Source organism: Empidonax traillii, unplaced genomic scaffold, assembly GCF_003031625.1.
Source record: "Empidonax traillii isolate 1590-97213 ecotype Southwest subspecies unplaced genomic scaffold, ASM303162v1 scaffold447:size986111, whole genome shotgun sequence".
NCBI classification, from domain to species: domain Eukaryota; kingdom Metazoa; phylum Chordata; class Aves; order Passeriformes; family Tyrannidae; genus Empidonax; species Empidonax traillii.
The window spans coordinates 535,606-556,966 of NW_020955640.1; the positions used below are offsets into that span (position 1 = coordinate 535,606).

The 21,361-nt window shown below is 40.9% G+C and overlaps 1 protein-coding gene across 1 annotated transcript in view; it reads right to left on the bottom strand.

Annotated features, from left to right (window-relative positions):
• MAPK12 (mitogen-activated protein kinase 12) overlaps positions 1-17,590 on the bottom strand; it is a 34,509-nt gene extending 16,919 nt beyond the window's left edge. Inside the window, exons 1-4 of the mRNA XM_027894914.1 lie at positions 17,393-17,590; positions 16,509-16,638; positions 6,138-6,196; positions 3,443-3,554 (exon numbers count right to left, since the gene is read on the bottom strand). Coding sequence (XP_027750715.1) covers positions 3,443-3,554; positions 6,138-6,196; positions 16,509-16,638; positions 17,393-17,508 — 417 coding nt within the window. The 5' untranslated portion in view covers positions 17,509-17,590. The remainder of the gene's footprint in view (positions 1-3,442; positions 3,555-6,137; positions 6,197-16,508; positions 16,639-17,392) is intronic.
• Between the last annotated feature and the right edge of the window lie 3,771 nt (positions 17,591-21,361).

Sequence of the window (21,361 nt, forward strand, 5' to 3'; positions counted from 1 at the left end):
AACAGAGGGACAGGGAATGGGGACTGTGGTCAGTTCATTATGTGTTGTCTCTGATGTTCTTCCCTTCTCAGTCTTTCCCTGCTCTAGTGTGGGGCTCCTCTCACAGGAGACAGTTCTTCATGAACTGCTCCAGCATGGGTCCCCTGTGGGCCACAGGTCTTGCCAAAAAACCTGCCAGGAACCTGCTCCAGCACATGCTTTCTGTGGGCTACAACTTCATCTAGGGCACATCCCTGTGTCCCAGAAGGATCCTTCGTAGGCTGCTGTGTGGATATCCACTCTGTCATGGTTGTCCATGGGTTGCAGGGGAGCAAACTGTGCCACAAGTCTTCTTCATTGACTGGGGAATCTCTGCTCTAGCCCCTGGAGCATTTTCTCTCCCCTTTCCTTACTGAACTTGGCACCTAAAGGGCCATTTCTCATTTTCTCACTCTCCTCCCACAGCTATTGCACAGCATTTCTTTACCCCTCCTTAAATTCGTTACCACAGAGGTGCTGTGAACAGCCCTCATGGGTTTAGCTTTAGGCAGCAGCAGGACTGTCTTCAAGCCCTTTGGAACTGACTCTGTTCAATATGGAGGCAGTTCCTGCTGTCCTCTCTCAGAAGCCACCCCTGCAGCTTTCACTCCACTAACAAACCAACCCTACCACACAAACCAAATACATTCTCTTAGATTCCTTCTCTGTTTTCTTCCTATGTATGTCAACCATGCACAGTTGCTCCACTTCCCTTCCATATTTACTGATCCAACAGACTTCAGTGTCAGCCTTTGGGGCCCACAAGCTCTGCTCTGTTAGCCTCTGTCAGATAATGTACATCACTAGGACCAAAATATGTTTCTAAGCCATTTCACTGGAATTAAATTAATTATTCATCCTTTCCACTACACTCAAGCTAATCATTTACAGTTCATATATTTCTTGTCTGTAAAGTTACTGCAAATGATGTTTTTCATCTCTGGTGAATAGCATGCCTCTCCTGGAAACCTGCTTCCCAGATAGTTACCTACAACTAAACAGACCATTCCATTTGTACTGTCCTTGAGAGAACACTTACTAGGACATGGCTTTGTAACTAGGGAACTAATTACAAAAGTGAAATCATAACTCCACATTCAAAGTCCAGATTGGAGGTAAATTCCGTCTAGTTTAAATAAAATCAATTTCCTCAAACCTGGCTTTTGTAAAACCTGCATTTGTAAAATGGGAATTGGAGCACTTTAATGCACAACTGTAGAAAAAAAAGGATAACTACTTAGTGTATGTAAAAGGAGTAGCATTAATAAACAGTATTTAGTAAAACATGAGGAAGAAAAACATAAAATATATGATAATTAATATTTTTAGAATCATTCTTGTAAGAGTCAGTAAAAATCAAGACTATGTTATTTTGCTATAGCTGTAAGCTCTGCAGTCCACAAAAGTATGAGATGAACATAAACATTATTTCTGAGAAGGAGTAGGGGAATAACAAGCTTACTGTCAGGGTTATTATCTGGAAAAGAAAAAAAAAAAAGAAAATCACGAACTAGCCCAACAACTTACTTAGAGATTATGTCTGGTTATACCTTTTTTTTCAAGTGTAAGAAAATGATACACTGAAATTATTATTCCTCCCAAGATACCGTGCTCCAGCTAAGTCAAGACTTACTGGAAGAGCTACAAGATGAAGTGTTCCTACACAGTTCAAAACTAGACAAATCTGAATGGTCCCTTACAGCCTTTTATGAATACTTTCCTAATTTCAGAGTATAAAATGTCAGCAGACACCAAAACCAGATTCTAGAAGGCAAGAACAAGCAAAGGTGGCAGGAGGCCTGCTTGATGAATGAAGAATTCCCAGGGAAACTGAAAACATAAAAAAGAGGTGTACATGAGGTAGAAGCAGAATCAGGTCATCCAGTTGGAATGTGGAGACACTGTCCAAGTGTGCAGAGATGGAATTTGGAAAGGTCAAGTCCACTTGGTCCTGAACCTGGTAAGGGACTCGAAGGTCAACATAAAGGGCTTCTACATGCAAATTAGGAGCAAAAAGAACACCAGTGAAAACACAGGCAACTGCACAAGGGGTACGGAAAAAAAAACTTAAGGTAGTCAATGCCTCCTTTCCATCTATCTTTACTACTAATATTTTCCAGTGGTTGCAGGGACCTGTGATTTGGCAAAGTCTGAAGCAGGGAAAACATACCCTCAGTGGAGGAGGATAAGATGAGGGAACATCTAAACATACACAAGTTTAACATTTAAATACCCTGATGGGATCCGGTCATGAATTCTAAGACAAGTTGGACAATGTCATTGTGAGGCCACTTAAGAATATTTGAAAGATCATAGTGATCAGGAGATGCTCCTTATGATGGTGAGAAAGCAAATATTGCTCATGTCTTCAAAAGGGCAAGGAAGAAGAGGATCAGTCAGCCACACCTCACTGTCTGGGAATGTAATAAGCAAGTAATTCTGGAAACCATTTCCAATGATTAGAAGGATAAAAAGCTGATCAACAGTAGTCAGCATGGATTTACAAGAGGGAAAATCACACCTCGTTATCTCATTAATCTTCTATGATAAGACAACTGGCTTGGTGGATGATGGGAGGGCAGTCAGCGCTCTTTACCTTGACTCTAGCAAGGCTTTTGAAACTCATAACACCCTAAGAAACAGGGAAATATGGGTTAAATTAATGGACAGTGACTGAACTGTTTTGATCAAGGGATTGTGATCATTGGCAAGAGGCCTATCACCAGCCCTGGCCCCTTTAGGGACAGTACTGAAATCAGTCCTGTTTAGCATCTTCATGACTGACGTGGATGATAGACAGAGTGTTCCCTCAGCAAAGGATGCAGAACTAAGAAGAATGTTCACACACCAGATGATTGTGTTGCTGTTTAGCAAGACCTCCCCAGGCTGAAGAAATTGGCTGATAGGAACCCACCAAAGTTCAGCAAAATCCTGTACCTGGGAAGGAACAATCCCAGGTGCCAAACAAGGCTGGGGGTTGACCAGCTTGGCAGAAAAGTACCTGGAGGTACTGATGTAAAAAGTTGAATGTGAGCAACATATACTTGCAGCAAAGACAACCAAAAACCTCATGCATCAGGCAGAGGATTGCCAGCAACTTGAGGGAGGTGATCCCTCCCCTTTTTTCAGGTCTAGTGAGACACCTGGAGTGCTGTGTTCAGTTTTGGTCTTTCCAGATAAACAGAGACAAATCCAATGAAGCTTCGTGATGATAATTATGTGACTGAAGCATCTAATGTAAGAGGAGAAACTGAGACAGCCAGGACTGTTTAGCTGAAAAATTATATTTTCTATATATTCTTTTACTATATAAGGTGAGAAAAATTTTATCCTGCTATCAAATGATAAATATTTATAGCTCTCCATAATGGTTTGCTATGAAAAAAAGACTGTGAAAATCAAAATAACAGTAGAAGCAGCAAACCTTTAAGCCTTTCAACATCTGGTATACCAGGAACTGGATTCGGTCTTCAGTTAGTTTCTCATGCTTCATTATCTTACTCAAGTCTGTTCCCATAAATGGCATGACGAGGTAGCTTAAAACAAAACAGAACAAAACAAAACAAAAAAAAAAAAAAAAGGAAAAGAAAACCAAACAGATCAACTTGATTAATTTGTCATGTAAATTGAAATGTAATTGTATGTTATAGTTCAATGGCAGTAGTAAATTATAGATTGTTCCATTTACCAAACAGTTCCTTTATCATCCCCCTGCTCTCCAAGTTTCTCCATTTTTATCTGATTGTCATGGAAAGGTATTGCCCAACTCTGTCTGAGCGGGCAGGTTACAGAAAGTTGCTAGTTATCAGAAGAGTGCAGACTCTGAACTAGCTTAGAAAGAAACTAACCAAGAGCCTTGTGATATTTCAAAGACAGCTACACAGAAAACTAAGACATTCATGCAACACCATGTCTCTCACAATCATGATCATAGCATTGAACTCCCAGTAACCAAGGTGCCAAGGTGGTTCATTCAAACAGACAAGGCCAGATGTAACAGAAATAAAGCTGATTAAATTAGGAGGTAACAAAAACTGCCATTAGTTTTCATCTAAGATCATAAACTAGGATCTTCAGCAATTCATAATGGAAAGGGACACCAAAAACAGAAAGCTCCAGAATGCCAAGTGACATTTCATAGCTAATCTTCACCTAAGATCCAAACCTGTTCTTCACATTGCATGTAGTAAACTTATCCTTCATAGTTTCTGAACACAGGCAGAGCCAATTGCATTTGGCACGAGGATACAGTAATCAGTTTTCCTCTTCTGATGAGGACAAGCAGATGCATTTTCATGAAGGGAAGAATTAGATGTGGTCATTGCTTCATAGCTACAGATTTTATTGTTTAGATCTAAATGGGTTTCTTCTGGTTAAAATATGCAAACAATAATTCTAATTTCTACTATTAAACCTGCATGAAACGTGCATTTGTTCTATCAGAAATACAACTATAAAAAAAAATAGAGGTTGAATATAAAGACACTGATTTAGTCACTAGGATTTATAGGTAGCATTTCCAACATGTCCTAGGTACCAAGCATTTTTTTTCCCATGACTTTCGGGATCAGGACTCGGTCTCCCAGTTTCAGCATTCACTGACAAGTTCACTAACCTTTGGATACAAAGGATGAGCGATTTAGTTCTATAACTGTATAAGGACAGAGCAAATACAGAGAGGGGAACGACATTTTGTATCTCTGTCCCAGAATAACACACAAAAATGTTTCCCGTCAACAAACCAAGTGCCTTAGAAAATGGATTTCAAATGGAGCAGGAGAGCAGAGTGGCAGATTAAGTAGGAACATGCTCTCCTCTAGACAGGAGAGCTAGAAGTCAGCTGAGAAACCTCAAGTGTCAGACAGGATCAACCTTAGTGACTGGCTCTGGTGAAAGCACACACCTTGTTTCTGCTACTTCTACACACAAACCCACTTGAATTTGATCTTTATAGAAGAAGTCACAAGCAACATCTCATGCCTAGTCATCAAAAAGAGAGTATCTCGCAAATGCCTTATTTGACTTTTACTCACAAAAGCTGTTTCTTCCTTTTGTTTTAAATGTACACACATTTACCTCTGCCTCACTCTAACAGTTTGCCCATGGGCCTGAAAGCAAATTTTGCCATAGGCTCATTTGTTGCCATTTCAGTAATGAAAATGTCTTTTCTACTTGACTTGCAGCTCCAAAATTTGGAAGATGGTTTTAGGGCCTCATTTAAAACACAGCGCTTCAATGCTAATCACATAAATGTGCATTCTATTACATATGCTACATAAAATGCTATCACAATAGGCAATATGGACAACAACTTTTGGCTCAGTGATCAATATGAACACATGCTCTATGTTTTCTGTACTTAATTTTCTACATTTTTCTGTCAGATAGCTTTCTTTGTTAACATATAAATATGCAAGGTTGTTTTGGAAACATAGCTCCATTAAATGAAATCCAGAACAGGTCTACAGGAAATCTACATTAAGCCTAACAGGATTTCTGAGCACTGTTTCTCTAGTGACTCTAATTCACAAGAGTTGCAGCAGGATCCACAAGTAACATGGCAGACTTGCCATGTCTGAGATGCCGCTAAAAGGTCAGGGGGATGTGACAGAAGCAATCTGTATCACTTGCTGTTTGGACCACTGGACTGGGAAAACAGTCAGGGAGCACAACAGAGCATAGTGCAGATAATTACTAAAAAATTCAGCAGCATCAGCAGATCTTAGTTAATCCTTGAATTAGGATGGATCCCACTGAAATGTGTAATGTAATAGGCATTGCTTTCAACCTACCTGTTTGGGTTAAGAATTGTCCTATCATTTGAGCAACCTGGGTCTTAGGGTAAAAAAATCAGCACTTGAAAGGTGGATTAGGAAATACACCAAACTGCCGTTTACTAAGGGCTGAAACAAGGAAGTTTCCTTGTAAGACGGGAAACTAGTTCTAATGACAACATGAAAACCCCAGCCTACCAATTTTGAAGTTGCTCAAAAGAGTCATATTAACATGAAATTCAGAAAAAAAAAATCCATGAAGCAACAATTTTGAAATTCTCTATTTAAAAAAGCAACAACCTTTCCTCACACACAAGCAACAAACAGAAACAACTCAGAACTTACAAGTCATTAAACTTCTCCAGTGTTACATCTGGTGTGAACACATCCAGTATTCCAATGACCTAAAACAACAGAAAAAAAATATCAATAACTGATTTAACATAATAAATCCTGAATCATCTAATAAGTGAAAAAATATAACAAAAAACATTTCCACAGTGAGACTTTAGCTACAGGGGTAAACATGGCAGAAAGAATACCTAAAGTAGTGCCTAACAACACCAGAACTTGTTACGTGTAAAATTTCATAACTCTGTGGGTTGCTTAACCCTGTGATACAAAAACTAAAAAGTTCAGAGGCTAAGAGTATTATGTAAGGGGAGACAGCATTCTTAGCATTTTAACTATTGAAGTATTTAAAATAAACCAGACAAATCAGTCCCTAACATGAAGCTCTCATAAGTTCTCTTCACCTACCTGGGCCTGCTGCTTATCAACAAAGAACACTTTAAACGTCTTCTAATTTCAGTAACAGGGTAACTTATTATATAGACTACAATATCTAATTAAGAGTACGAAGAAAAAACTAGAACTAAACTGCTTTTATAGGGGATAAAAATTAGCAAGAACTTTGTATGATTTACTATGGCTTATGGCTTAGGTTCTCCTTAAGAGTTTTTTTTTTTTTTTTTTTTTTTTTTTTTTTTTTTTTTTTTTTTTTTTTTTTTTTTTTTTTTTTTTTTTTTTTTTTTTTTTTTTTTTTTTTTTTTTTTTTTTTTTTTTTTTTTTTTTTTTTTTTTTGTCATAGAAAAGCATTCCATCACTCAGAGAAATAACAATCTTGTAAAACAGATTTTCCATCACAGCTTTTCCCATTAGTATGATTTTCAGACAAACTATACAAACTGACTAAGTGCATTGTGCTAACTGCCAATGCCTCTTTCAAACCCATTAAATACTAGAAAATCAAATATACAGAACTCAATGCTCCAAAAGAAGTAGTTGGAATTGTTTAAAGCCAGACTTCAGTTTTAGATGCAGCTTAATCCAGGCAGTACCTAAATAGCACAGACTTTTAGAGCTGCTTCTTTTCTACCTCTGCTCCTGATTCATGACCATTTCTGTCTGCTTAGAGGGAGCTCCCAAGCCCCAGAGTGCTCATGGTGTTTCCCAGGTGCAGGCTGCTGTGTCAATGGGGTTGTGCAGGGGTTTGCTAGAAAGCAAGCTAAGAGATGAACAACCTTTATAATTTTGCTCAGCCCTTTCTCCATGGCCATACAGACATCAGATTATACATCAACAACTATTGTCTGAAACAGATATCTTTATAAGAAAGAATGTGAAAGAGAAGTATGAGCAGAAATGAAGGGAAGAAATTCAAAGCTTATATTTTATTTCATTAAAGCAAAGCTTTAAATAAAAATCCAGACTGTGATGAAATTCTTACTGCGCATATTTTTACTCTTTTCACATTCAGGATGAACTACTACAGTTAACCTGGATATTATCAAAATGTCATGATGATGAACAACATAGAAAAACTAATAAAGATGAAAGCAGAAAAATACAACTCCCTTTCTTTGTAACCACATATATCCTTGAAAAAAAGGTCACTAATAATGTTTTCCTGAGGACTGTTATATGAAACCAATTAAAGAAGAATAACTACCATAAAACAATAATTAAACCCAGGGAGGATGTGGTTATTATTTGAAGTAGTACCTTTAGTGCTAACATTAGAATAAGATTTTTTTTTTTAATGGCAGTTTTACATAAGGTTTTCCATTTCTCTGTGGAGGCAGAGAGAAAAAAGAGGGGGACAGGATTACAAAGATGTACATGACAACAATAGAGCAGAATGCAGATCTATGGGCATTTCCAGAGGCAGAGCACACACAGCCAGAAAAGTCGTGTTCTCTCCACAGATTTAGGTATTACAAACAAGGAAGTTAACATTTTAGCAGTAATCTTATCCAATATGTATCTTTCCTTATCAAGCCCCATTTTCTCAGAAGTCCTGCTTAAGCAGATATTTCCATGCCCTCATATACCTAAGCAAGAACTATAAGAAAATAAACCCCATCACATATGAATGTAGCAGTAAAAGACAGTGGGACAACACAATAAAAAGAAGGGACACAGAAAAGGATAAAATAGTGTGGCTGCTATATCACATCCATCTGTACACCAAGGCATTATGAGGCTTCCTCTGTGAAACACAAGAGCATGAAGAACATGTTGTAAAGAACAAACCGCTCCCAAAACACACTAATTAAGTTCACTAACATTTTACTGTGTATCCATTCAAGTAAACAGAGTTCCCAGTAGTTACTTAATAGTGCCTTTATTTCTCAGGTAAGGTTGCAAACTTATAGATACAAACTTATCATTGCTGCAAATCCTCTGCATTGAAGGATTCCACTGAGACCAATGCTCAGCTCCCACTGAAGGGAATTTTAAATAATGAACCAGAAAATGCTTTTACCATGACAAGGATTTCACAACACCTTTTCTTGCTTTACAAAGCAAGTTTTCTTAAACTCCTGAAATAGATTTTAGTATCCAAAATTGTAAGACATACTAATAGTTAATCAATTCCAAAAGAAAAGCAAAAGATCCATTTCCTTTTCCTCAGTGATCTTTATTTAATAGCTGTGTTTTAAAATTATTTTCCTGTACTGGAACAGAGTCATTCATATTTCCATTTAGGACAGAGATTTCTGGAGCTATATTAAGCACAAGGAGGTACAGGATAAAATAAATCCACCGAGGAAGATAATACTCCAGCCACTTCTTCAGGAAGAGGGAAAGAACTGGACAAAGAGTAGGCAACACCCTCCTTTATGATATCATTGAAAATCCTGTGTCTGTCTGAAATGTTCCCAGTGAAAGAATATTTTTAAAGAAACTTTATGATACTTAAAGATAATGTCCCAGCACAAAACTAAGCCACTATAAACAATTACAAGAATAATTTATCTTTCATAGCATTACCTATATGAAATGTAACAGAGATGCCTGTGAAACCTTTTATTGATATATTTTTGATGTTAATCAGCACAGTTACTGAGAGTATCAAAGATGGAAGCCCAGCTAAGGAATGAACCCATGAAAAGCATCTGTGGAAACTGGCAGCAGTGCTGCCTTTTCAGGGTCTTGTTTTTACCCGCATTAACTCTGCCAAAAGACAATTTCTCAAATAAATAAGATCACAAAGAATGAACATTATTTTCTACTGTAAATGTGACTGAAAAATAACCTGGATTTCTTTAACCTGCACTGAAGTATCTTACTCGCTTTTATCTGAAAAAGAGGGTATAATAATGTCTCTCCCACAGAATCAGAAAATGGTTTGGATTGGAAGGGATTTAGAGCTCATCCAGTTATAATCCCTGCCATGGGCAGGGACACCTTTCACTAGATCATGTTGCTCAAAGGCCCATCCAACCTGGCCTTGATGTCAGAGACGGAGCATCCACAACTTCTCTAGGCAGCCTGTTCAAGTGCCTCACCACTCTCACAGTGAAGAATTTCCTCTTTATGCCCAATCTAAATCTAACCTCTTTCAATTTAAACAATTCTTTGTCTTATCACTAAATGCACTTGTAAAAATTCTCTCTCCAGCATCCTCCTTTAGGTACCAGGCTGCTGTAAGGTCTCCCCAGAACCTCCTCTTCTCCAGGCCGAACAACTCCAACCTTCTCAGCCTTTCTTCATAGGAGAGATGATCCATCTTCCTGAAATGCAAAAGCACAAAACTACCTATCTCCTGGTCTAACTTGTTTCCCTCAGGTATGCTTTTAGTCAATATATTTGCTTTGAAGCCAGTGGGGGTGGGTGGCAGCATCTCCAGCCTTTCTTAACCCTATTGTACTTATGTATGTGTGCCCTGACCAACTGTAACTACTGTCAACAAACAAACAACAACACATAAGTAAGGTGGTTTCTCCCTTTCCTTCTCAGTTTCCTACTTTTCCAAATACTATTCCAATAACACAATGGTGAAGAGCTCCTCATCTCTGTCCCCTCCCCCCGCCCTGTACTTTCATGTATTGGATTACTTTGTATTCAAGGACTGACCCACCACATTTCTGCAAACAAAAGTTTCTGATGTAAGCAGCACTGCATCAAGAAAAGACCCCAGTCTGGTAAAATTAATAAGTAATGTAGATTATGTCTCTCAGTGCAGGTTATGTCTCTTGAACAGTAAGTGCTGCTTTCTCTTGCACATGTTATGCATGAAAACACAGTGAAGTTGAGTGGCTTTAGCATTCAGGCTATACATGCAAATACATATTTAAGAGAGAGCCTTGCTAGGGTGCACTGTACTACATATTATGCTGCATTGAATTTACTGCAGGATTAGCTTCAACTTCATGTTCCTGCACTGCTCTACATCATGGGCACTTACATCCTTTTACTACACTAAGAACTCTCAAACTTTTAAAATTTTAACTATCCATGCTAACTTCCAATCCAAACCATTCTGTGATTCTGCAGGAGAAACACAGTATTATACCCTCTTTTTCAGATAAAAGCAAGTAAGATACTTCAGTGCAGGCTGAAGAAATTCAAGTTATTTTTCAGTCACTTTTCCTCTTCACAGATTACTGACACACGACATGAGGGACACCTGCTGATGGACCAAGACCTCCTTTCCTTTTCTCCTGCTAGTCAGCACACTGGCAGTCACAAGCTGTACCCACGAGCATCAAAACACTCTTCTTTCAAAGGACTCATGTAATACCAGACAGATTCAAATCTTGCAGACAGACTCACCTTTATCTCTGGACTGAATGGCAAACCAAAGAGAAGGTTTGGGTTTCAGTGCTACTTTCCTTGTTTTCATTTCATGAAATAAGCTAATCAGTCTGCTTTATTAGTACCCAAGGCTGGGGTGCAAATAAATGGCTATCAGCTGAAGTCCAGCCCATGTAAAACACCTATTCACTACGTTTGTGAAAACAAGCAGAAATGACAACAGATAACCCTATATTGATTTTCTGGCTTTTGAGTACCAAAATAAAAGGTATCTGGTGCCCTATTATCTTCCTAGCTGTGCTAAGTGTTCAGCCTTCAGAAAAGCAGACAGGAGTGTTCTCCCTTACAAAATTTTGACAGCAATAAACTATCCAATTATAACTGTATTTTTGCTTTCAAAAGGACCCATAAGGAGATTTGCCATCTCCAGAGAGGATTCCTGAATTGCACTTTACTGGCATATGTATACCCAAAGAATGTGAATTTTTAGCTGGTGCAGTTCTGCAGGACTTGCTGCAGGAAACCTCTTCTAACACCGTGAGCTCTCATCTGTTAAACCATCACTCATCTGCAACTCCCTTGTTTGTCTGATTCTCTGCACTGCAGATGCTGTTGCTCTTCCAATGCTTATGTCAGGCTAGATGAACTGCAAAAGGTGACAGATTTAGGATTTTCTCAGGCAGGAACATAGAGTGACCCACTATTTTTTCTGGAACTAATTCCTCCCCTGGTTGACACTGTGTAGGTATAAGTAAAAAGCACAACTATTTTTTCAAAATAAAGAAGTCAACAGAATTAAAAAACAGCCAGCCTAGAAGTGCATCATCCTCAAAAATGTAACTGCAGAGAGACAGACAATTTGGTGTCTCTTGGATATCCAATTCCTTCCAAAAGGGGGAAAAAACCTATATGCTTCTCGTAATGCAAAACACACACTGGTCTTTAGATGTGGAAATACACCAGAGAATAATTTCCACTCAGAGCAATGAATGAGAGCATAATATAGAGTACCTTTGAACAAATACTGCAGTGGCCTCTTACATACAGGGTTTCCAGGAAGGGAAAACATCTGTAGAATATTAACTGACCCAAGAAAGGTTTAACGGGCATTTGTCAGAAATTTTATGCCAGAAACACATACAGAATTTAATTGGTAGAATTGCGTCAGAATTCCCATGGGTGCCTGTATGTACATGTAGGTATAAACATATGTACACACAAGTGCACGTACTACACTTTGATAAAATCCACACTCTGTTCTGACATGAGCTACCAGCACGAGCTGCTGCTCTTCTCCTCTTTTCAGTGCCATCTTCCCTCACCAGCTATTCTGCACTCCTGCTGGTAACTTGAAGACTTCTGTTAGCAAACTGGGAGGCGAGCAGGGCACCAGGACTGGACCACTATGAGCAATTGTGCAGTCGTTTCAACTGAAGTAAGTATTAAGGTATCTTTTCCAGTCCAAATGCATGACAAAAGTTATTTGCCAAATGAAACTAAAGACCCTGCACCTCTACTTACTTGCCTGGGTTTAGCTTTGCATACACAAACATCTCCCTTAACTTCAGAAGAATACACTGATACAGAGCTATACAAATGGCTGAGAGCTAAAGCCAGGGCCAAAGTTAGCATGCTGGCCATATTCTCACTGCTTTTGGTTTTAAGAACCATAATAGGTAAGTCTTAAAGGTCCTCCCTTTAAATGAACTCAAAATGGAAAGAAACAGGGAACAAAAGCAACATTACTGGAAAAGAAACTTTCTTAAGGTAAAAAGTCTCTTCTTCCATACAAGGTCAAAGAAATAATCAAGAGCTGCTAAGGCTGTAGTTGGATGAATACTACAAATTAGCATGATTAAATGAAGGAGAAAACCAACTCCAAGCAGTGCATTCTTCATTCTGCCTCAGCTGTGTTTATTCCTCATTTTCATACCCTTCCCTCCCTTGTACCAGCTGTTTATGCAGTTTTGGAGTGATCTGGATCACTGGAAACCAACTTTTCTTTTTGGCAATGTCTTAGGAATTGATTTGGGTTAGACTGCTTCCTGGTAATAGAAGTAGCTTATGAAGTTTGGGAAACACCTCAGAATCTCTCAAAATAAAAGGCCTACCAAAAAAAAAATATGGATATCAGTGCCATTACGGACTGATTTTTCTCCTAACAGCAAGGTCTTGTCCTCTTCACACACAGCCTCTTTCCCTCAGCCCTCAGGACCATTACTCCGCTGGATTTGTTTGCAAACTGTTGATGAGAAGTCACACGCTATCAAGTCAGCATGGTTTATATAGAAATATTCCTCACTGTATTTACTTGAGAGCCATTAGGGAGAGGAAAGGTCTAATGAAAGATGGTCATGCCAGCAACCACAGTCACCTCCTCCTGAAAAATGCCTAAATAGACAAGCAAGTCGACTTGTGAGTAAGCTCCCTTACAAAGCGAAATACAATTCCAATAAAATTCAGTAGAATGACTCCTATATTTGCTTTTACAGGACTCCTGGTCATCCTACAACCCTTCCACATTAAAGACATGAGCGTATTCCTCAAAGGGTCTATAATGGAGGTCATCTTGGCTACTAAGCAGAAGTTTTCCTCCCTTTCTTTCACTGAAGCATGACACGCTAATGAATTATATCACTGTGGCACGGGTTTAATGGTATCTTCTGCTACCTTAATGGAGGATCAGAGGTGCTATTTTTAACACAGTGTGTCAGACAGACCATTACAATTTCTTCCATCATTCTGAATACAGCGTAAGGTTAAATGAACTATGATAATGTATTGCTACATGCTTAACACATTTCCCTAAAAGCTATGAAGGGCAGAGACGGTCTATTGAGATAATCATAGTGAAACAAACATCGCACTTTTCATAAAAGCCAACATCAAATTCCTCATGATTACAGAAGTAATTTTGAAAGAGCAACCAAAAAGAAGAGAGAATTGGATGTAATTTTAACTATCAGGTAAACAGAACCTTGAAACATTTTATATGCTGAAGTAGGACAAAAGTGAGATGAAGATTTGCACTGTCAGATTAATGTGATGTTGGAAAAATATTCCAAGTCTAATCCATAGTGGCAATACCATTAGATTGGCTGTCACATATCACATCCTCTACATACTTAGATTATTAACACTCAAGACAGCAGTAAGAGTGGCATTTATATTTTACTGAAGTCTTTGAAAAAATGTCTTCAGTTTTATTAAATTTTTAATAACAGTTGTATTTATAGTACAACCAGAAAGAAAGCTGCTTTCTATAGAAGCATACTATAACTCTTCAATCACTGTTCTAGTCTACTAATTCATGTTACGAGGAATTAGATTTAGGATTAGAGATTGGCATCCATCTGAGAGGAGCCCAGGTAAAACTCCATAGCCCAGCTCATGGAAGCAACAATGGTAATGACAGAAAACAGACAGCTCTCCTGCTGCTACTGTACACATCATTAAAGGTGTGCATAGCACAGTGTGAACTGCTAATGTGAACAGGAAAGGATCTTGCCCTCTGCCTGTAAATCCATCCTTTGACGGAAACAAGTAAGACAGAGACTACTTACAAGAACATGTAGTGAATAGGACAAGGGGAAATGCCTTAACACTAAGTTTAGATTATGTATTCAGAATAAATTCTTCCCTGAGAGGGTGGTCAGGCACTGGAACATGCTGCCCAGAGAAGTGGTGGGTGCCACATGCCTGGAGTGTTCAGGGCCAGGCTGGATGGGGCTCTGAGCAACCTGGTCTAGTGAAAGGTGTTCCTGCCCATGGCAAAGGGAGTTGGAACTAAATGATCTTTCAAGTCCCTTTCAAACCATTCTATGGTTTTGTGATTCTATGAAATATGTAAAAAGAGGGTCTCTGGCAGAGTCGTGGTTGGCAAAGGGGTGGGGCTGAAAATCCTGATGATGAGCAATACTGCCCTTCTGGTTTAATTTTGGGTAGGCGGAATAGCTAAAGGATTATCCTGAGATCAGCTCAGGGACTAAAAGTCCTAAAAGGCATTGTTGCTGCTCCTAATTCACCATGGAAAACATGACTGACAGAAGGATGTGAGGCTGGGATGGTGGATAGGTACTGTCTTGATGGGATGTACAGCCATGTCAGTCTCATTGTGGATGGTGGAGTAGCCAGCCTCTGCCTCCATGTTTCTGTGAATCTCTGCAGGCTCATTTATTCAGTCTTTGTTCTCTAACGAGTAGATAGTTTACTCATGGTAAACCTTTTCCTTAGTACATAGACCAGACTCTTCTTTCTGTGGTCCAAACTGTTTTCTAAGACTGTAAATCATTCCCTTCCTTCACAAATATTGATTTGTAACTTGTACAGATTGTGCTCATGTTCCCAAGTGACCATTTTCTTCTAGACTCTTTGATTACCAAACAAGTCCATGGTGGAGTTTCAGAGTATTATCCTGAAGGGCATACACCACATCAAACTTCCCAGGAGTGGAAAATGCTACCCAACAGATTATTCTGGGAAATGGAAGAAAAATAATCTCAACATACTGGACATGTTATGAGCTTGGCAACAGCACAGGCTGCTCTGCTCCCAAATTTTCAGTAAAGAAAATGCTGAGAGTATTAATGCCTATACATGAGACAGAAGTTCCCTGCAAACATTAACTCTTTAACATACATAGCAGTGGTTGTGAGGATGTTATTTTGAAGTGATCAGATTAAGATGTTACAAGCAGATAGGCTCTTAAGCCTAAAAAAAGCTGTTTTCTCTCTGGACAGTATGGATATCCCACAGAATGAATGTAGATATTGCTGGTACTCAAAACCTTAACACTTTAATGTTAAATGGCAATGACTAGTTATTGTTATTACCAGTTTCTCTCATCATTGCTTTCAGTCTCAGCTTTCTGTGAAAGTGCTCTGAATCTCCCATATGCTCCCAATCTATGGTCAAATCTCCCACGTCCCTGGGACTCTTCTCACACAGAATCCATGCTTTGACTCCACAAAAACTAGTTCTCCTTTATTTTCTTAAACCACTAAACACTACTGGGACTAAGTATCTTTCTCTCAATTACACTTTCAACACTTCTTTCTATAGCTGTTCTTCTTTCATGTTACATGGGAATTATGTGCAGAGCTCTATATCCTATTCTCTGCCTCCCAGTAATGCAATTTGTTTAGTCATTCATGAACTTTCCCTGTTCAACTTTAGTATGACCCCAAAACTTTCAAATGCTTCATGAACGATAAAAAAAGACAAACCCCCTACCCCCTCCTTAAAGGCACACATGTGTGCATCTTCATTCAGGTTCAGAAAAACAAATAAAAAACCCAGACATGCTGGCAACTTGAGACACACAGACCCACGCTCTGCATTCTCCTGCACCTCACAGGAATGTAGTGATGGCAATTGTAATTTCTTATCTTTAATCTCTTCATTAGCTCTGAGCACAAATTGCACTGTGGTCCTAACCTTTCCCACCTTTCCTTTCCTACATGGAAATTAAGTGATATTTCCCACAGGATATTCTACTTTGTGTGAATTGATGTTTGTGGGACAGACAGACAAAAGACAGGCTGAAAGATTCCCAAATTCCATTCAGCTACACATCCACCTCGTCCAAGTCTACATATTTTCTTTGTTTATAGGGTGTTTAAGCAGTAAAATACGTAGATTTAAGGAAGGATATCTGCTAACGACCTAACTCACGTTTTCGTGCTTCATATGTTTCAAGAGACGCAGTTCTCGGTAAGCTCGCTTGGCAAAGAGTTCAGACTGAAACGGCCGGTACAGTTTCTTAATGGCCACGTTGGTACCACTTCGTCCATCGACAGCTGAGCTTTAAGGGAGAAGGAAACAGTTGTGTTTCTTTTGTGAGCGAGGACCGAAACAAGCCTACAAACCCGGTCGGCACTGGGGAGCGGCTGCATCCTGCCCCACGCTGCCTGGCCTTGGCCCGGAACCCCCTGTGCCATGGGGGGAGATCACCTCCCCAAAGCACCTCGTCAGCAGCCATCTCGTTTCATTCGCTTAAAAGGCCCTGTGATGAAACGTAGACAATTTTCAAAAGCTTTAAAGAGGAACATCTGGGGAGGGGGAAAAAAAAAGGCAAAAAAATAAGGCAAAAAAATCCCATAAACCGCCCAAACCCACCACCAACACTGACCCACACCAGGCGTCCCGTCCCAAGGGCTACAACGCCCCAGGCTTAGAGGGCGCGGCCGCTCCGGGGTGCCGCGGACCGGGGTCGGCAGCAGCGGGCAGCGCTCCCCGGGCAGGGCTGGGCTGGGCTGGGCAGGGCCGGGGCTCTGCTCGCCCCAGGGACACGAACACGCGCATGTCGGAGCCCGGAGCGCCCGTCGGTCCCCACGACGGGCCGCGCTCCCCGGCTGTACAGCCCGGCCCGGGCGGCCAGGTGAGCAGCGGGGCCGGCCCTCAGCCCCGCGGGGCGGGCCGGTGGCCGGAGCAACAACCGGGAAAAGTTGGCGGGGAGCAACACGCCAGAGAGCTGGGCCGGGCCGCGTCCCCCGGGCCGGGACAGAGGCCACCCCTCCGCCGCCCGCCCCCGGGCTGCCCCGGCCGCCCCCGCTCACCAGACGGCTCCGTAGGCGCCCGACCCCACCGGCTGCAGGTCCCGGTAGCGGTCCCGCACTTCCCAGAGGGTCTTGGTGATCTCCTGCCGGTAGAAGCCGTTCTTTGGGGAGGACATGGCGCTGTGGGCCCCCACCAGCCCCCGCCGACAAAGAACCCGGGCGAGGGGAGCGGGAGCGGCCAGCGCCGCCGAGCCGGGCTGCGGAGAGGGGCTGGGCTTGGAGAGCGGCACCGCCCCCGCCCCGCGCACCCGCCTCGGATCACTCCTGCTGGGATCGGGACCAGCTATGCCCTCCCTTCCCTCCAGCCCGGGCACCGGGGGCTGTGCTCTGGCGAGGTTGAGGGCGGACGGTGCGGTGTCCCGGCGGCGGCCGAGCGTGCCCAGGCAGGTGTCGAGGCTCTCGCTGACTCCACGAGTCCTTGCAGTGGGGAACAAACCCATCCCAGACATCTCTTCTCCCCCTTTCACCCGGTGCCCGTTCTATGCTTGTGTTCAGGAGCTGGTGAGGTACCACTGGCTGGTGCATCAACGTGTTGATGATCAACGAGTACGAGAGGCTGCAGCTGGTAGAGATGGGAGTACAAAAGCGAGCTTTTGCATGGCCTCTGCACTGGGGCAAACAGCTGGGGTCTCCCCAGACCGTCCTGGGGTCAGACCCCAAATTGCAACAGTTTCATAGAGTTAAATAGAAACAAGCACACGTTTGGTTCAGTTGCTCAGAGCAAGTGTTTCCATGCATGGCTGGAGTGTGTTCAAGCAGTGGCTTGAAACAATTGCAGTGCTGGAGTGTGGACAGCAGCGACCAGCTCAGTAGTAAATGGGCCTTGGCTGGCACCACGTGTAAGGCAAAGATCTGGTTTAAAAGGTATTTTATATGTTCTCTGCATGAATGTAATTAAAACTCTTGTCCTTCAACTTCTGGTAAAGTCTTTGTTTTGTCTGACTTCACCCCTGAGCAATGTTGCTGAGGTTAGATAGTTCTGACTTGCTGCCAGCAGAGTTCAGTTTGTGATTTAGTTATAAAGGGGCAATCTGGCCAAATTTTGTGGTTCCCGATGATTTTTTGGTAGTTGCTTGACTACCAAATGTGGAAGAGCTGTCCTACTCTCTCTCCTCCCAGGAAAGAGGAGGAACACATCCTTCCAGCCAACACCCTTGTGTTCAAGAGTTGCTCTCTGCTGACCATTGGCCTGTTTGACCCCCCGGTTTAGTGAAAATGGAGAGCAACCTTCTGACATTTGGCAGTTAACATGAGGCTTGTGTATGACAAGTGTTAGACCAATGGTAGATGTTCACTTTTAAAAATCTGCTGCCCCAGATTTTCTGACATCCCTTTAATGTTATGTTTGCCATTCAGACAATGACTGGAGTGAAATGTGGTATAGGCAAGGTGATAGATAGTGGCAAGGTGATAGAGCACCTTCAGCTCAGTTTTGAGCCAGTCCATTAGTTAAATTACTTTTAATGACAAATATGTGTGTTTCTAATACAGTGAGGATTAGTTCTGCCTTTGATTCCTTGCCTACTTTTCCTTTATTCACTTGTGGCAAAGTGATACTTTCTTAATGCTTGTTTTTTATCAGGGCAGAAAGACTTTGATACAGTAGATACTAAGGGAGCACCAAGACAAGACCACTCTTGTGCAGAAGGTAAGAATACAGCAGAGCAGATTTTGTAACATATTTTAAATTCATTGACAAAGTTAGCCAGTGCTGGTTTTCCCATGTTTTTCCTTTATTTAAGTAATTAGGTACACATAGCTATAGATAGATGAGGTAGCAGTGTACATCAAATACAAGACCGCCTTTCCCCATTGGGTCACACATACAGGAGATGAACTGATAAACTTACTGAAAAGATTAGGAGGTCAACACTCTTGTAACAAGGGAAGCTTTGTCTAATAAGCTATTCAAAGTGTCTATGAAGGGAGTGAGACAAGAAACTTGGATCCAACCACAGCTGCTGGGTCTTACAACAGTGTCACAGACCACATGAGCCTCTGCATCCTGCTAGGCTCAGCTGGATACTTGGAGATGTATTTCCCCAAAGACAGTCTCTTGCAAGGAGACCGATAGGATACTGTGGCCATATCTTCTCCTGAGCAACATGTGCTTGACAGGATAAATTAAGAAAGGAATGCTATCAGATGTTTCTGCTTTTGGCATATTTTTATTGCAAAGTTAGTAGAAAAGAAAGGGACCTTCTTCAGACATCAAAAATAAAACATAGAAAATGCACTAATGGTGCAAAAATCCCACTTTTCCAATGCTCATCCCATAAAGCAAAGCCTTGAGAGGTATCAGGACATGGTTTGGTTTTTTTTTAAGGCCAACTTTTGAAGTGCTGGAAGGTTGCCATCAGCTGCAAAGCATATGAGGTAGATGGGGTGTGTACACTACTCTTTCTAATTCCTCTAGGAACTGAGAGCTCAGTTTACACTCCAGCCTGGAGGTGATGCTTTGGTGCTGGAGCAGGAGCTCTACGAGAAAGAAGTGAGAGACCTAACCATGTTTTCCTGAGAAAACCTGCGTGTATGAAGTCTGTTGAGAGAGTTTGATGGCAATGCTGCTCACCACAAACTGCTAATCAGAGATGATAAAATGGCACAGTTTTGTTTGTTAGGAGCTGAACTGCTGGTGAGCTGCTGGGTCTCAGGTGAAGGAGTGCATTTGTCTAAGCAGAGAGAGGGACTAGGACCTGTTCTGCAGTCTAGGCACTGATAACATGGGGGAAAGCAGATCATGCAAAATCCTTTGAAAAATCAAGCGTCTTCCCACCTTTCTGTCTGTTTATATCTCTATGTTTCACATGATCATTTTATTCCCAACACGTTAATTCATATATGAATAATTTAGTTGTGTAAAACACACCTTAGATGTCAATTAACATTAAATATTGATGAATTGTTAAAATCTGATTCCTAGAATACTATTGTTTTTAACAAGCTTTCTATATCCCCCCTTCAAAAAATACTCTGTGCTTGTCTACTTACACATGTTGCTGTAGAGGAAGTAAGTTCATTTTATTTATTACAACAAGAACTAAAGATTAAATTTAAAAAAAAAAATCTCATTTTTAATCTGAAAATACTCCCATTCTATTGTGCTCCCACCCTTACCCACTGGAGTCACTGCCAAAAATTTTACAACTTCTCTGGTTTTGCCTCTCTGCTCCATAAGCAGGGGTACTCAGTTCCAGTTTCTGTGTCATGGAGCCCTCCTGGGGACCTTGCCATGCTGCAAGGGCACTAAGCCATCAGTAGAAAGGAATAAAGATGCACCGCATAAGTGTTTTTTTATTAAAAAATTATTTTAAAAATGATATGTTTCATTTGCTCAAGAGCTCAGGTGAGAACTTACTAAGTAACTATTTACTAGCCCATTATTCTTGCTTTCTGCAGGGTAGTGGAGGAAGTGAGGTTGGGTGTAGAGGGTAGCTGACAGCTATGTGTAAATCAACTGCTTTTAACACTCTCCTAACTTTTTCTCCTCAGAATCTGCCAAAGGGTCCTCTCCTACAATATACTGAAGGAGTTTAATTTTTAAACTAGCACAGATTGTTGCAGTATGAGATACTATAGTGCATAGAGCAAAAAAATACTCTAAAGAGTTACCCAACTTCAATGCAAAAACCATACAAAAGAAATATTAATAGATATTCCCGATAGCTGTACTTATTTGTCATTGCATGGTTGTGCACATCATCTCTTTAAATCACAAAAAACTTAATGGTAGTCTTATCCCATCTCACCCATCCTACTCAACTCCTCCTCAAGTTTTTGTGTTTCCATCTCAATGAGAGAGCTGGACAGGACAGGAGTACTGTGTGTTGGTTTTGCACAGAATGTAACATAACTATGGCTTCTTGATTTGCATCTTCGGGCTCTAATATAAAATAGGAATATATTATTTGAGTGCTAATCTAGAGGATATTATGCAGTAAGGAGCAAAGTGGAGGCTGCAAGTTATGG